The following is a 15,468-nucleotide window of genomic DNA, read 5'->3' on the forward strand; positions in this document are numbered from 1 at the left end:
ATCTATCTATCTATCTATCTATCTATCTATCTATTATCTATCTATCTATCTATCTATCTATCTATCTATCTATCTATCTATCTATCATCTATCTATCATCTATCTATCTATCTATCTATCTATCTATCTATCTATCTATCATCATCTATCTATCTATCTATTATCTATCTATCTATCTATCTATCTATCTATCTATCTATCTATCTATCTATCATCTATCTATCATCTATCTATCTATCTATCTATCTATCTATCTATCTATCTATCATCTATCTATCATCTATCTATCTATCTATCTATCTATCTATCTATCTATCTATCTATCTATCATCTATCTATCATCTCTATCTATCTATCTATCTATCATCTATCTATCATCTCTATCTATCTATCTATCATCTATCTATCTATCTATCTATCTATCATCTATCTATCTATCTATCTATCATCTATCTATCTATCTATCTATTATCTATCTATCTATCTATCTATCTATCTATCATCTATCATCTATCTATCATCTATCTATCTATCTATCTATCTATCTATCTATCTATCTATCACCTATCTGTCTATCTATCATCATCTATTTATCATCAATGTCTTATCTTTATGCAATATATCTTACATACTTAATATATATAAAATTTATATATTTTGCATTTACACAATTTTTGTATATATTTACTGCATTATTAAATGAAAAAGGACCTCATGGGTTTTATTTGATTACTAATACTACATAACATATTTTTTCATGATTTGTTTTTATATCTATTTAATCCTGCATAAATTATTTGTTCTTATTTCTTGACCATTTATTATAAAGATCTTTATTTTATTTTAATAAACATGTTTTATTATTAACACTCGACTCATGGTTCAGTATTCTTTCTGACATTATGACTCTTAACAAATATTTGGATATCTGGAACAAACTGACAACTGTCAGAAGGGACAGGTTATTACAGAAGATCCTTAAAAGAGCACTTTTAAAGAAACAGGACAACTATATATACACGAAATCTTTTTTAACAAACATAAAGGTAATCACACACACACATACATACACACACATACACAAATCTGAGACACATAAATTACAAAAAGAGGAAACAGAGAAAAAAAATGATACAATATCACCTAACAAAAACAACAGACAGAAACACAAAAGAAAAGAATCAATTGAGGCACAGAACTAACAGAAAACAAAAGACAAAATGGCTTTTGGAAATCTTCATATATTGAATAATAACCTCAAATGTAAATGGACTGAATTCACAGTAGAGAGGCATGGAGTAGCAGACTGAATGAAAAAATAAAACCCAGACATATGCTGTCTTCAGGAGAGACATCTAAGCTGAAAAGGGAAAGATAGACTCAAAATAAAAAGATGGAAAGTGATTCGCCAAGTAAATGGAATCTGCAGAAATGCAGATGCAGCCATTCTTATATCTGACAAAATAGATTTCAAGATAACAAAATACTAGCAAACCATATAAAGCAATTCATTAAAAAAGCAATTTATCACAAACAAATAGATTCATCCCAGGGGCACAAGGATGGTTCAACATACACAAATCAATCAATGTAATACACTATATTAACAAAAAATGATAAAATAGTAAGAACTTATCAATAGATGCAGGGTAAACATTTGATAAGATACAACATCCATTTATGATTAAAACACTCAGTAAAATGGGTATAAAAGGAAAATACCTCAACATAATAAAGGCCATATATGACAAACTTTCAGCTAATATCATAATCATTGGTGAAAACTGAAAGTTTTTCCTCTAAGATCAGGAACAAGACAAGGATACCCACTCTTGCCACTCATTCAACATAGAACTGGAAGCCCTAGCCAGAGCAACCAGGCAAGAGAAAGATATAAAAGGTACCCAAATTAAGAATGAAAAAAAATGCTAGATTTTTCCAGTTTACATGATTCTTTATATAGAAAACCTTAAAGACTTCACTGAAGAAACTATTAGAAACAATAAACAAATACAGTAAAGTTGCAGGTTACAAAATCAATGCACAAAAATTCACTGCATTCCTATATACTAAAAATGAAATTTCAGAAAAAGGAATGAAAAAGACAATTCTTTATGAATTTGCAACAAAAAGAATAAAACACATAAGAATAAACTTAACAATGGATGTGAAAGATTTATGTACTGAAAACTACAAAGCATTATTAAAAGAGTTTGAAAAAGACACAACAAAATGGGAAGATATTCCGTGTTCATGGATTGGAAGAATCAACATAGCTAAAATGTCCATATTACCCCATATGATATACAGATGTAGTGTAACCCTTATCAAAATCCCAATGGCATTAAAACAAATAGACCAAAAGATCATCAGATTTGTATGGAACCACAAAATACCCCAAGTTGCTAAAACTTTCCTGAGAAAAAAGAACAAATTCAGAGGTAACACACTATCTGACTTCAAATTACACTATGGAGCAATGATAATCAAAACGGTGTGGTGTTGGCAGAAGAACACACACACACACAAACTATTGGAACAAAACTGAGAGCTCAGAAATAAATCCATATGTATATGGACAAATCATTTTTAAACGAAGGAGCAAAAAATACAATGGAGAAGGGAAGTTCTCTTCAAAAAATGGTGCTGAGAACATTGAAAGGCTACATGCAAAAGAATGAAACTAGATTACAGGTTTCCCCTATACAAAAATTAACTTGAAATGGATCAAAGACCTAAATATAAGATCTGAAACAATTTTTTACATAGAAAAAAACATAGGTACTAAACTTATGGATCTTGATCTTAGAGAAGATTTTATGAATTTGACCCCAAAGGCAAGGGAAGTAAAGGGAAAAATAAATAAATGATTCTATATCAACCTAAAAAGTTTCTGAACAGAAAAAAAAAAAAATCACCAAAAAACCAAAAAGGCAACCAACCAAGTAGGAGAAGATATTTGCAAACAACCACTCTGACAAAGGGTGAATATCCAAAAATATATAAAGAACTCATGCAACTCAAAACCAACCAAACAAACAATGCAATTAATAAACAGGCAGAAGACCTGAACAAACATTTCTCCCAAGAAGACATACGAATGGCCAACAGATATATGAAAGATGCTCAGCTTCACTAGCTTAAGGAAATGCAAATAAAAACTATTATGATATACCACCTCACAGTTGTTAGAATGGCTGTTATAAACAAGACAAGTAACATCCAGTTTTAGAGAGGTTGTGGGATAAAAACTGGTACAGCCACTATGAAAAGCAATATGGAGATTTCTCAAAATTTGAGCAGAAAGTTACCATATAACCCAGCAATCCCTCTTCTAGATACCCACCTGAAAAATTTGAAAACATTTGCAAAGATATTTGCACCCCTGTGTTCATCGCAGCATTATTCATGGTGGCTAAGACATCGAAACAACAAAAATATACTTTGCAAGATTATTGGATGAAGAATATGTGGTACAATAAAATGAAATGTTACTTAGCCATAAAAAAGATTAGATACTGCCATTTGCAACAACATGAATGGACCTTGAGAGTATTATGTTAAATAAGTCATTCAGAAAAAGCTATGAATAATATGATTTCACTCATATGTGGGATATAAAATTGAAACACATAGACACAGAAAACAGTATGGAATTATCAGAGGGAAGGGGGTAGGGAATAGTTAAGGGTAAAGGGGGCCAAAAACATGTTGAAAAAAGATGACTTTGGGTTGTGGGCACACAATGCAATATACAGGTCATGTATCATAGAAATGTACACTTGAGACCTATAAAATCTTATTAACCAATGTGACCCCTGATAAATTTAATTAAAATATAATAAAAGAAGAATTAGAGAAAAGGGACAGGAAAGGAGAACTTAAGAGAAAAGTAAGATCACTAGGAAAAAAGTTACAAGTATTTAAAGTTACAAAGGTAAATAATAAAGAAATAAAAACAAAGAAAAAAACATATTAGAAAAAGAGAAAGAAAATGATGGACATAAAATCTTCATTCATTATGGAAGAAAACCAATAGAAAATGTGTAAATCTAAGAAGTTACCAGAAAATTACATTATTTATAGATATGGAAGTAACCAAGAAATGAAATTGAAACAGCAGCACATTAATATGCACCTGTTTTTCACTGTCTGAATTATTAAATTATCCTAGTACTTTAATATGTCATCATCAAATACAGTGAGATGGTTTCAAATTAAAGCAACAGTAGCTTTTTAAAAAATAGAGCAAATTAGATAATGACAGTGTCAGAAAAAAATAACCTCTTCACTCATGCCAATATATTGTACATACATCTATAAAATCTTTTTTTAAAAACTCTAGAAATCAGTGATGCTTAAGAATTCCTCTATTCTTTCCTAAGAATTATTCCATGAGACAATAGTTTTCATTCAGTGTCATTATTAATTTTTGCATTATGGTAGTTTAACCAACCATGCCAGCTCATTAGGGGAATTTCATCCTTATTTCATCCCAAGTATGAGTAGATATATGTCCTATGTCTCTCATGAACAGTTAAAAAACACCAAACACTTCTTGGTTTCAATTTTGAGCTCATCTAGTTCAATTCTTCCTTTGGAAATGAAGAAAAATATCTTGAATAAGAAAGGCATATACTTGCCTTATTTTATCAAAAAGCAACATGTTTTCTTAGAAAAAAAGTATAAATTTAACAGGATCCCACAGCTCCAGAGTTTTCTTGTGTTTAAATTCAATTGGTTTTTAAGCTGATTTCACATAGAATAAGTACTTTGAGGTGCACTCTAGTATTATACAAACAACATTTATTTTCTTTGAATAGGAACAAAAAATTGTCTTGTAGCCTCTTTCTTTGGGTTTTCTGGTTATTTGGTTTTACTTTTGTTTTTTTACTTTTAATTGTAAAAATTGACAAAATAAGCTATTTAATCAAATGCCTAGTATTGAGTATAATTTTACATAAATTCTGGGTTCTCAATAAATGACAGTACCTCTTAGAAAATGAAATAAACTATCAATTGACTGATTTTGAAGAGAGAATAACAATTAAAATATTGCTTGGTTTATTTAGTAACATAACATTTTGTACTAAATTGGTTTCTTTTACTATATGCTTGGATAAAATTAAAATATGCATACATCATTATTTGATCAATATTAATAGCAGTGGAACTCCATGAAAATGCATAATACATACAATGCCAGATACTATCTGAAGCACTATACATGCTTCAATTTCCTATAAGGAAGGTTTTATCAATGTTTCATTTTATACTTGAGGAAATTAATGTTTAAATAAATAAGAAAATTCCCCAAAGATATCTGGATGTTAAGTGGTAGAGAAAAATTTAAATCAAAGCTGTCTGACTCCAAAACTTTAGATAGTAGCTACTTGATTGTACAACATACACGATGCTTCCTATTTTCAAACAAATTATTTAGTACTTTTAGAAGATATTATTGGATCACTTTTTTAACAGAGTTCAGTACAATAAAACCTTGATTATCACAATACTCTGAGCTGAGGAGCTGATAAGAGTTTATTTTTTATTAAGGACTAGTTTTTTAACCTCTGTTGAAAATTTCACCATGAGGAATATAATTTTCATCACTGTAGAAAACTAAGAATAAATGAAATAAATTATATGCATATAATTGGCTATATAAAATTTAAAAATTATTGCACAATGAAGTAAATCATGAAAAAGTCAATAAACACATGAGAGTTGAGGAAAATACAACAAAGAAGATAGACAAAGAATTAATATATATAATATGAAGATAATATTCATAAATTAACAAAAAATATACAAATAGCTCATGAGAAAATGAATAAAATATACAAAAATATAATTCTCAAGCAATCAAAACCAAGTGACCACAAAAATTCAAAAGATATTCAAAATCACTAGTAGTGAGGGGAATGCAAATTAAAGTCTGAGTGAAGTATCACTTTTCATCTATTCGAATAGCAAAAGGAAGAGATTTAACATCTATCGCTGACTGTGATGCATAGAAGTATGCAGAATTTCATGGTCTTTAAATAAAACAGTAACATAACTTCACTTTCTCTCCTGTTCTCTGCACCACTCTCCCCACTCTGTGTGTGTGTGTGTGTGTGTACATGTTTAAAAGTTTAATATGGTAAAGTGAATCTTGGAGAAAAGTACGGAATAATACAAAGAATGTTTTTTTAAAAAAAAATATGTGGGGTGAAGATAAGAGGTAGCAATGGATGAGTATAAAAATGAGGAGTGTTCTCTGTATGTATGAGTCTGTTTCTATTTTGTTTGTTATTAACTAATGTCATCCCAATAAATTTAATTTAAAAAAAGAAATGAGTGGAAAAACAAGCAAAAATCAAAAGTACTGAAGGAAAACTAATCTAAGATGTATAGTATCTTGTTATATAAAATTATGTGTCTTTTATCATGAAGGATTTGGCAATAAGAATAATAGCATTAATTATATATCTACTGACTTACAAGGATGAACAGGTTATAGTCAAGTGAAAAGGCAAATATAAAATACTGTCACTATGTCTCAATATGCATTTTAATTTTATTCAAAACAAATTATCTATGTATCTATCTACTTACATATCTTTGTATGTAAGATATTGTAAAAGAAAAATGGACACCAAGCTGTTAACATTGGTTACCTCAAATGGATGGAATTGTAGAGAAGTATGGAGTGAAGGAGTGGGCACAAAGATCTAAATAATTTTACTTACATATTTTGTATTGTTTCAGTTGTTATAAAAATTGTACCATTTGTTAGTAAAAAATACATATAGAAGTTAATCATACAGACAGAAAATCCATAAGGAATCTTTTTCCTTAAATGACCATATAGACCTAACAAATATATACAGAAATTTTCATACAAAATAAAAAAAATGCACATTACTCTCAAGTGCACATGGAACATTCTCCAAAACATGTTATGTGTTAGGTCATAAAACAAGTCTTAGTAAATTTAAAAAGATTAAACTCATATCAAGCATCCTTTCCAACCATAATGGGTGAAACTAGACATCAATTACAAGATAAAAACTGAGAAATTTAAAATTATGTTGAGATTAAACAATATGCTACTGAACAACCAATATGTCAAAGAAAGAATCAAAAGAAAAATTAAAACATCATTTGAAACAAATAAAAATAGAAATACAACTTACCAAAGTTGTATTTGGGATGCAGTAAAAGCAGTTCTAAGAGATAAGTTTATAGCAATAAATGCCTGCCTCCAGAAACAAAGAAATCTCAAATAAAGAAACTAATTTTATTCAATAAAGAATTAGAAAAAGAGAAGGAATAAAGTTCAAAGTTAGTAGAAAAAGGAAATAATTATCAGAGCATAAATAAATGAAATAGAAACCCAAAGAAAATAAGAAGAATCAATAAAACAAAGTTGAAAAAAAGCCTGACAAATCTTTAGCTAAACTCATCAAGAAAATATAGGAAGGAATCAAACAAATAAAAATAAAAATAAAAGAGAAAATGTTGCAACTGATGCAGCAGAAAAACAAAGATGATAAGACTATTATTAACAATTATACACAAACAAATTGCACATCTTAGAAGTGGATAAATCTTAGAAACATACAATAAGATTGAATCATGAAGAAGTAGAAAGTCTGAACAAACTGATTACTAGTAAGTAAACTGAATCAGTAATAAAAAACCACCCAACAATCAAAAGTGCAGGAAAACAGTGTTGTCCCGTTTAATTCTAGCAAACAAACAAACAAAAAAATTAATACCAATTCTTTTCATATTCTTCCGAAATATAAAAGAAGAGAGAACACTTCCAAACTCATATCATGAGGCCAACATTCTCCTGATACCAAAACCAGAAAAGTACACCACAAGAAAAACAAATTGAAGGACAACATCCTTGATAAACCTAGATGCAAAAAATCCTCAATACAATATTACCAAACCTAATGCAACAATACAATAAAAGGACCAAACCCATATTGAGGTGGCACTTATTCAAGGGATGGTTCAACATCTGTAAATCAATCCATTAGATACACCACAGTAACAAAACAAAGGATAAAAATAATCTTAAATACAGAAAAGGGATTTGACAAAATTCAACATTTATTGATGACAAAATCTCTCAAAATAATGGGTATAAAAGGAATGTACCTTAACATAATAAAAGCCATATATCACAAACGCAGAGTTAAATTCATATTTAATGGTGAAAAGCTGAATGCTTTTTTTCTAAGATCAGAGAAAAAACAAAATGCTTACTTTCACCAATTTTATTTCATATAGAATTGGAAAATCTAGCCTGAGCAATTGAGCAAGAAATAGAAATAAGAGGAATCTAAATCAGAAAAGAAATAAAACTGTCCCTATTTGCAGATGACATATTATATAGAGAGAACCCTAAAGACTCCCCCCAAAATGGTTAGAACTAATGATCACATTCAGTAAAGTTGCAGGATACAAAATCAATATACAAAAATCTGTTGAATTTTTATACACTAAGAACAAATTAGCAAAAAGAAAAGTTAAGAAAACTTACAATTGCATAAAAAAGTAAAACACACAGGAACAAATTTAAACAAGGAGTTGAAAGACCTGTACACTAAAATCTATAACACTGATAAAAAAAATGAAGACACAAATAAATGCAAATGTATTTTATGCTCATAGATTAACAGAATTAATATTGTTAAAGTCCATACTACCAAGGGAAAACAACAGATTCAATGCAATCCATATCAAAATGTCAATGGCACCTTTCACAGAAATGTAACTATCAAGATTAAAATTTATATAGAATCATAATAAACCCCAAACAGCCTAAGCAATCTTAATAAGAAAAAAACTGGAAGCACACACTCCTTGATTTTAAATTACATTACAAAGCTACAATAATCTAAACAGTATAGTATCAGCATTAAAAACAGACATATAAATTAATGGAACAGAATAGAGAATCCAGGAATAAACCCATGTATGTATGTTCAATTAATATTTGACAAAGGAACCAAGAAAATACAAAGGGGAAAGGACAGTCTTTTCACTGAATGGTGTTGAGAAAACTGAACAACTACATGTTAACAAATGAAATCGGATCACCATCTTATACCACAGGCAAAAATTAACTCAAAATGGATCAAAGATTTGAAGATCTGAAGCCATAACATTCTTAGAAGAAAACATAGGCTGTAAGCTTTTGCCTGGTAAGCTTCTGAGACATCATTGGTCTTGGCGGTGATTTTTTGGATTTAACACCAAAAGCAAAGGCAACACAAGCAAAAATAAAAATAAATAAGTGTAACTATATCAAACTAAAAATCTTTCATATGGAAAAGTGAACCATTAACAAAATGAAAAAGCAACCTGCTATTTGGGAGAAAATATTTGCAAATCATATATAAGATAAGAGGTTTATATCTAAAATATATAAACAATCCATACTGCTCAATATCAAAAACAAAAACAAACCCCAGCAAATCACAAGTTATCCAATTAAAATATGTGCAAATTATCTGAATAGACATTTTTTCAAAGAAGACATTCAGATGTTCACCAGGTAAATTACAAGGTGCTCAACATCCCTAATCATCAGGGAAATGTAAATCAAAACAATGAGATATCACCTAACACCTGTTAAAATTATTATCAAAAAGACTAAAAATAAAAAGTTCTGACAAGGATGTGGTGAAAAGGGAAGACTTGTGCATTGTTTGTGGGAATGTAAATTGGTATTCCCTTTATAAAACAGTATGGAGGTTCCTAAAAAATTTAATAAAACTAATATGATTCAGCAATTCTACTTCTGGTATTTATCTACAGAAAACAAAAACTAACTCAGAAAGATATATGTACCTTCGTGTCCATCAGCAAATCAATGGATAAAAAAATGCAGTATATATATATAGCAGAATAGAGTATTCAGCCATAAAAAGGAAATCTTACCATTTAGAGCAACATGTATGAAACTTGAGGGAATTATGCTAAATGTAATAAGTCAGATAGATAAAGACAAATACTGTATAATCTAACTTACATGTGGGAAAACACAAACAAACACAAAGTTAATATATAAAGAGAACATATTGGTGCCTGTCAAATGTGAGGAGGTTGGGAGTGAGTGAAATGAGTGAAAGGGGTTAAAATGTACAAACTTCCATCTATAAAATAAATGTCATGAGACTATAATATGGTGACCATACTTAATAATACTATGTTACATATTTTACAGTGCTAAGAGGGTATATATTAAAAATTTCATCACCAAATAAAGCATTTTGTAACTGTGTATGGTAATGGTTGTTAACTAAACTTATTGTGGTGATCATTTTTCAATATATATGAATATTGAATCACTATGTTGTACATTTGAAAGTAACATAATGTTATATGTCAATTATACCTAAATAAAAAAATAAAAAATTAGAATAAAAAACAAACACTCTAAACATAAAACTCTAGTTGTTTACCACAGTAAATAGAATATAAAGACTTTTTCATTTATTTTTGAGAAACATGGCAAGTTTCTACAAACATTATTTCAAATGTGCGTTATTTTAGTCCAGGAGTATAAATAGATCTGATTCTGAAACATGGCAATAGCCTTATTTATGTTCTGCTATGAGAATCAATAGGACTCTGGTGAGGGTGGGAGAGATAATTAGTATGGTTTCTTGAGGCCATATTGAAAGAGACCTAAGATGCATTAATATAGTCTGCTCATAAGTTCCCTCCACACAAATGAGGATATTTACGTATTCTTTTCAGACATCTACTTAGAATGTAAGTAGCATTTTTTGTGACTTCCCCTCTTTCCAAAATGCCTTGCTGTTTGTTCATTTTAGTCTGATATTGCTAGAGTAGAAATTATTGGAAAAATGGAAGTCAGAAAGTCTACTAGTGTGCTATGATCTGCAGCTATTTAGACAGACCAAGTTCTTAACCAGCCAAATGTTGCCCAGGTGTTTCTTTTGGAACTGTAGATACAGGAATGAAAAAACAGATAATTTTCACCACCTGGATGTAGCCTGAATCTTACTGATGAATGTAATTAATAAACAAATGAATAAACATATAATTTTAGATAAAGATACATTCTATAAAGAGAAATAAAATAGTATTTAGGGTTTGGAGAGTGAATGGAAAGTTGTTGCAGGAAGAGATAGCATAAGATATGGCAATCAGGGAAGGCTTCTCTAAGGAGATAACATATAAGCTTAAAAAGCAAAACAATGAGGATTAGTAATGCAAAGATCTGGGGAGGAGCATTCCAAGCAGTGGAACAGCCTATGCAGTGGCTTGGGAAGAAAAGAATCTTGGCTTGTTTGAGAAACACAAAGAATGCCAGTTTAGCTAGATCATAAAATAAAAGGGAGAAAGTGGTACAGATGAGGGTGGAAAACAGGTAAAGCCTAGATGATATAGTCATTTAAAGCTTAGGAAAGAAGTTTGAGTTTTTTCCTGAATGTAATAGGAAACCACTATAATGTTTTAAGCAGTGAAGAGTAGGGATAGCAAGTCTAGTTAGTAACTCTTGCAGTATTCCAGGAAAAACAATATTCATTGGGACCGTGGAAGTAGTAGTAGTGACTCAGATGGAGAAAAGTGAGGATAACTTTAGAAATAAAGTATATTAGTCTTACTGATTGCATATATGTGAGTGATAAGGAAAAGAGAGGAATATAGATGATATCCAGGTTTGAAAAGATCTAGTAGGTGAATGGTGGTGTCATTTACTAAGGTGGGGAAGACTGAGGAGGAATGCATTTGGGCATGGGTTAAGAGTATTGTTAAGATATGTTAAGTTTGAGATGCCTAGTAGAATCTACAATGAAATTTCAAGTAAGTGGTTAGATATAAGAATTTGAAACTCAGCGCCCAGTCAGGCATGGCTCAGCTGTTGAGCATCGGCCTAGGCTCTAGTAGATCTTGGTTCGATTCTCGGTCAGTGCACATGCCTGGGGTTGTGGGGCCAGTCCAGGGCATGCAGGAGGCAGTCAATCAATGATGACTCTCTCATCATTGATGTTTCAACTCTCTCTCCCTCTCCCATCATCTCTCTGAAATCAATGAAGATATATTTAAAAGAAAAAATTTGAAACTCAGGAAGATCAGAGCTATATGTAATAATTTTGGACTCATCAATACATAAATAATATTTAGAATAATTGCATTTAGTGAACTCACCACAGGAGGATTTTAGATAGAGAAGGTTCAGGATCAAGTTTTAGGTCATTCCCTCCTTAAAGGTTAGGTAGAGGAGGATACAATAAAGTTAATAAAAAGCTATCAGTAAGAATGGGAGGGAATGGGGGGAATCTGTAATACTGTCAACAATAAAAAAAGGATGAGGTGAGAAGAGAGACCAGTTGATGCGGCCCCAACAAGGTATTTGGTAATCTTGAAAAGAGCACTTTCATGAAGTGGTTGGAATGGAAGAGTCTGGCTGGATGGTAGCTAAGAATATGAAAGTTTTTGAAGACACTTGGTGGTGAATGTATACAAACCCAGAACATACCCTGAAGTTGTTTTTCATAAATAAAACTTATCTTTGGCCCCAGCTTGTTTCCTTACATTTTACTTAGTTTTTATAAAAACTGCTTGTAGAAAATATTCCAGCTATTTGAGGTTATTTTCCCATTTACCTTAAAAATTATCCAGCAATATATATTCATTCTTGTCCTAATGACTTCCCACCCATTGACTCAACCTATAAGATTGACCTCTAAACAAGGCCATTGTTATTTCAGCTTTGAGTCTCAAAGCTGATTTTTTGAATCTAGCAGGAGAAAATGGAATTAAAATCCAGACTTTCTGAGAGAGATAAAAGAAATTTATAAATTCCAAAAAAGAAAAATGTATGAAAAGCAAATGGAGGTTCCCATAAGATTAGAAGTTGAAGCTCTTTGAGAAAGAAGAATAGGAGAACAGGGAAGAAGTGGAGAAAGCAGAGGAATAAATTAAAATTAGAAGCTCAAGGTCAAGACCCATCCATATCCACATATTCTCTGATTTTAGCAGATTTATCCCTACCATGCTGAAAACAGATAAAAAAACACTATGTGAGAAAGCAGAGAAACACAGGCTGATACACAGAAACCATGCAAATGAACTACACCTCAACCAATGATCAGAGAAAGCTACAAAGGGAGGACAGAAGTCACTCCTCTCAAAGTGAGATGTCTACTTAAGCTTACCCTTACAGCAAGATTATGGATGAAGGAAAATGAAAGAGGCGATATTCTGAAGGACAGAAATGGAAAATTTAAATTTATGGAATATTTATCCCCAAAGAGACTGAGTTAACCAAAAAGAGACATTTGTAAATCAGAGGAGATTGAGTTACGTCTGGTAAGTTAGCTTTTTTCTGATCATTGGTAAGGATAATATGTCATATAGAAACTTAGTTCAGATATGGATTTAATAATTAATATTTTGCCTATATGAATCCTGGTATGTTATATTTCCAAACAGTTCTGACTGGATTTTGGTTATGTTTTTTACTATATTCAGCAACTTCCTAGAAAATGTATTTACACCTTACTTAGATCTGTGCCTGTACAAGTTTTAGTCTACTTTCATGTTTGTTTCTTCTTAAGTATAGAACCATTAACCACTTTTGTAATATGGCTCCCCTTACAAGTAATTTTAAATGATTTTTTAAATCACAACCTAGTTCTCTATGCTCCAATCTATATATTCTTTTTAACTTTTTGACATTTGTTTTGCCACTATTTTGAGTCATTTTGAAGTATTTTTTATCTTTCTTACCTGAGAGTCCCAAACTTGTCAATATTCCAGTAAAAGAGGACTATTCTTTAAAGAAAGTATGAATTCAAAATTTTAAAATATCTTTCATTTCTAATATATGTCTCTAAAATAGAAGAGAAGTAAACATACCAAAGGAGCATATCTTGGTTTTGGAGGCAGAGGATCCATCTTGCACCGACAGAGACGTTTGATCTTAGGTGATAGTTGTAAAGGCTCGCAAGGAGATGGTAGTGAACTTTCTCTTGATGGAGGAACTCTACCTGCAACTGCTTGTTTTTCTTTTTCTTTGAATGTCGTCTTTCTGAATGACGTTTTAAAATCTTTTTTTATTTCCAGTGCTTCCTTCTTTGAATCTGTAGATGTTGCATCTGATTCATCAACGCCTTTATTTTTAGCCCTAGGTTTATGCATTGACTCTTCAGATTCAGCATCTGAACTTTTGTTCATCCCTGGCTTCTTTTCTTCTTTCTTGGAAGATAGATCAGATTCATCATCAGTAGACTCTATGCTCTTCTTTGCATCCTGTTTCTTGGAATCTTTCTTTGACTTTCTCTTAGCTTTTATTTCCTTTTTTGAGTCCCAATCAGATTCAGTTTCACTAGACTCTTCAGACTTCATTGCAGTCTTTTTTTTGTCATCTTTCTTTGACTCTCTCTTATTGGTCTTTTCAACTTTTTCATCCTTTTTTGAAATCTGTTCAGATTCAGGATCCTCATCAGTTGACAGCATGTCCTTCTTGGCATCCTTTTTCTTGTCATCTTTCTTTGAACCTTTCTTACCTTTCTTTGAATCTTTCTTATCCTTTTTTGACTCCAATTCAGACTCAGATTCTGCATCAGTTGACTCTGTTTCCTTTGCATCCTTCTTCTTGTTTTTCCCTTTACCTTTTTTATCCTTCTTTGTATCTTTGGAATCTGAAGATTCAGCATCAGAGCTTTTCTTTGCTTCCTTCTTCGAAGGCTTCTTTGAATTATTCTGTGAGTAATTGTTTAACCACATACCAAATTCCATGGATTCAGCACCAGACTCCTCTAAATATGTCATTAAATCCATATTTGAAATATTTATTGAGCAAGCCTCAGATTTGGCATTAAAATTGTTCTTTGAGCTCTTAGATTCCTTTTTTGTACATATGGATTCAATATCTGTCTCCTTGGAATTTTTGAAATCTCTCTTACATTTTTTTGGTTGCTTCATTAAGACTGCCTGAGAATCTTTGGATTTGGGGTTTGTTCCTGATTTGTACTTTGACTCCGTAGATATTTCACTTTCATGTGATGATTTTGATGGAGTTTTGTCTGTTTTGTCTCCTCTTTTAGGTTTTTTATTATTTCCTGTTTCCTTGGATTCTGGAGCTGTTTCATGTGGGCCAGTATTTTTCTTGGAATCTTTCTTAAAAGTTGTTCTTTTATTGTAATCTTCCAACTTTTTAGATCCTGCCTTTCCAGGATGGGTTTTAGGAGTACAAGGATGGCTAAATGGAGCCTGTCTACTGACAGTGAAGTAATTAGATGGCCTTTGGAAAATTTTTCTTAAAAAATGCCTTATCCATATATGAGGTGGCTTATGAACTTCCTCTAATTTTCTTTTGTCACATCTCTAAAAAGATTGGTTAAAATAATAAGAATTTTTGACAATGCAATATACAGATGATGTATCATAGAATTGTACAATTGAAAACTATATAATTTTATAAAC

At 31.0% G+C, this 15,468-nt stretch overlaps 1 protein-coding gene across 1 annotated transcript; it reads right to left on the reverse strand.

Annotated features, from left to right (window-relative positions):
• Positions 1-12,979: 12,979 nt before the first annotated feature.
• CYLC1 (cylicin 1) lies at positions 12,980-14,823 on the reverse strand. Its single transcript, XM_016204491.2, has 2 exons — positions 13,900-14,823; positions 12,980-13,036 (listed from the first exon to the last, which is right to left on the reverse strand). The coding sequence occupies exons 1-2, from the start codon at positions 14,821-14,823 to the stop codon at positions 12,980-12,982; spliced, it is 981 nt and encodes a 326-aa protein (XP_016059977.2).
• Between the last annotated feature and the right edge of the window lie 645 nt (positions 14,824-15,468).

The sequence above is a fragment of the Miniopterus natalensis genome, chromosome X (genome assembly GCF_054644295.1).
Source record: "Miniopterus natalensis isolate mMinNat1 chromosome X, mMinNat1.hap1, whole genome shotgun sequence".
Taxonomy (NCBI): Eukaryota; Metazoa; Chordata; class Mammalia; order Chiroptera; family Miniopteridae; genus Miniopterus; species Miniopterus natalensis.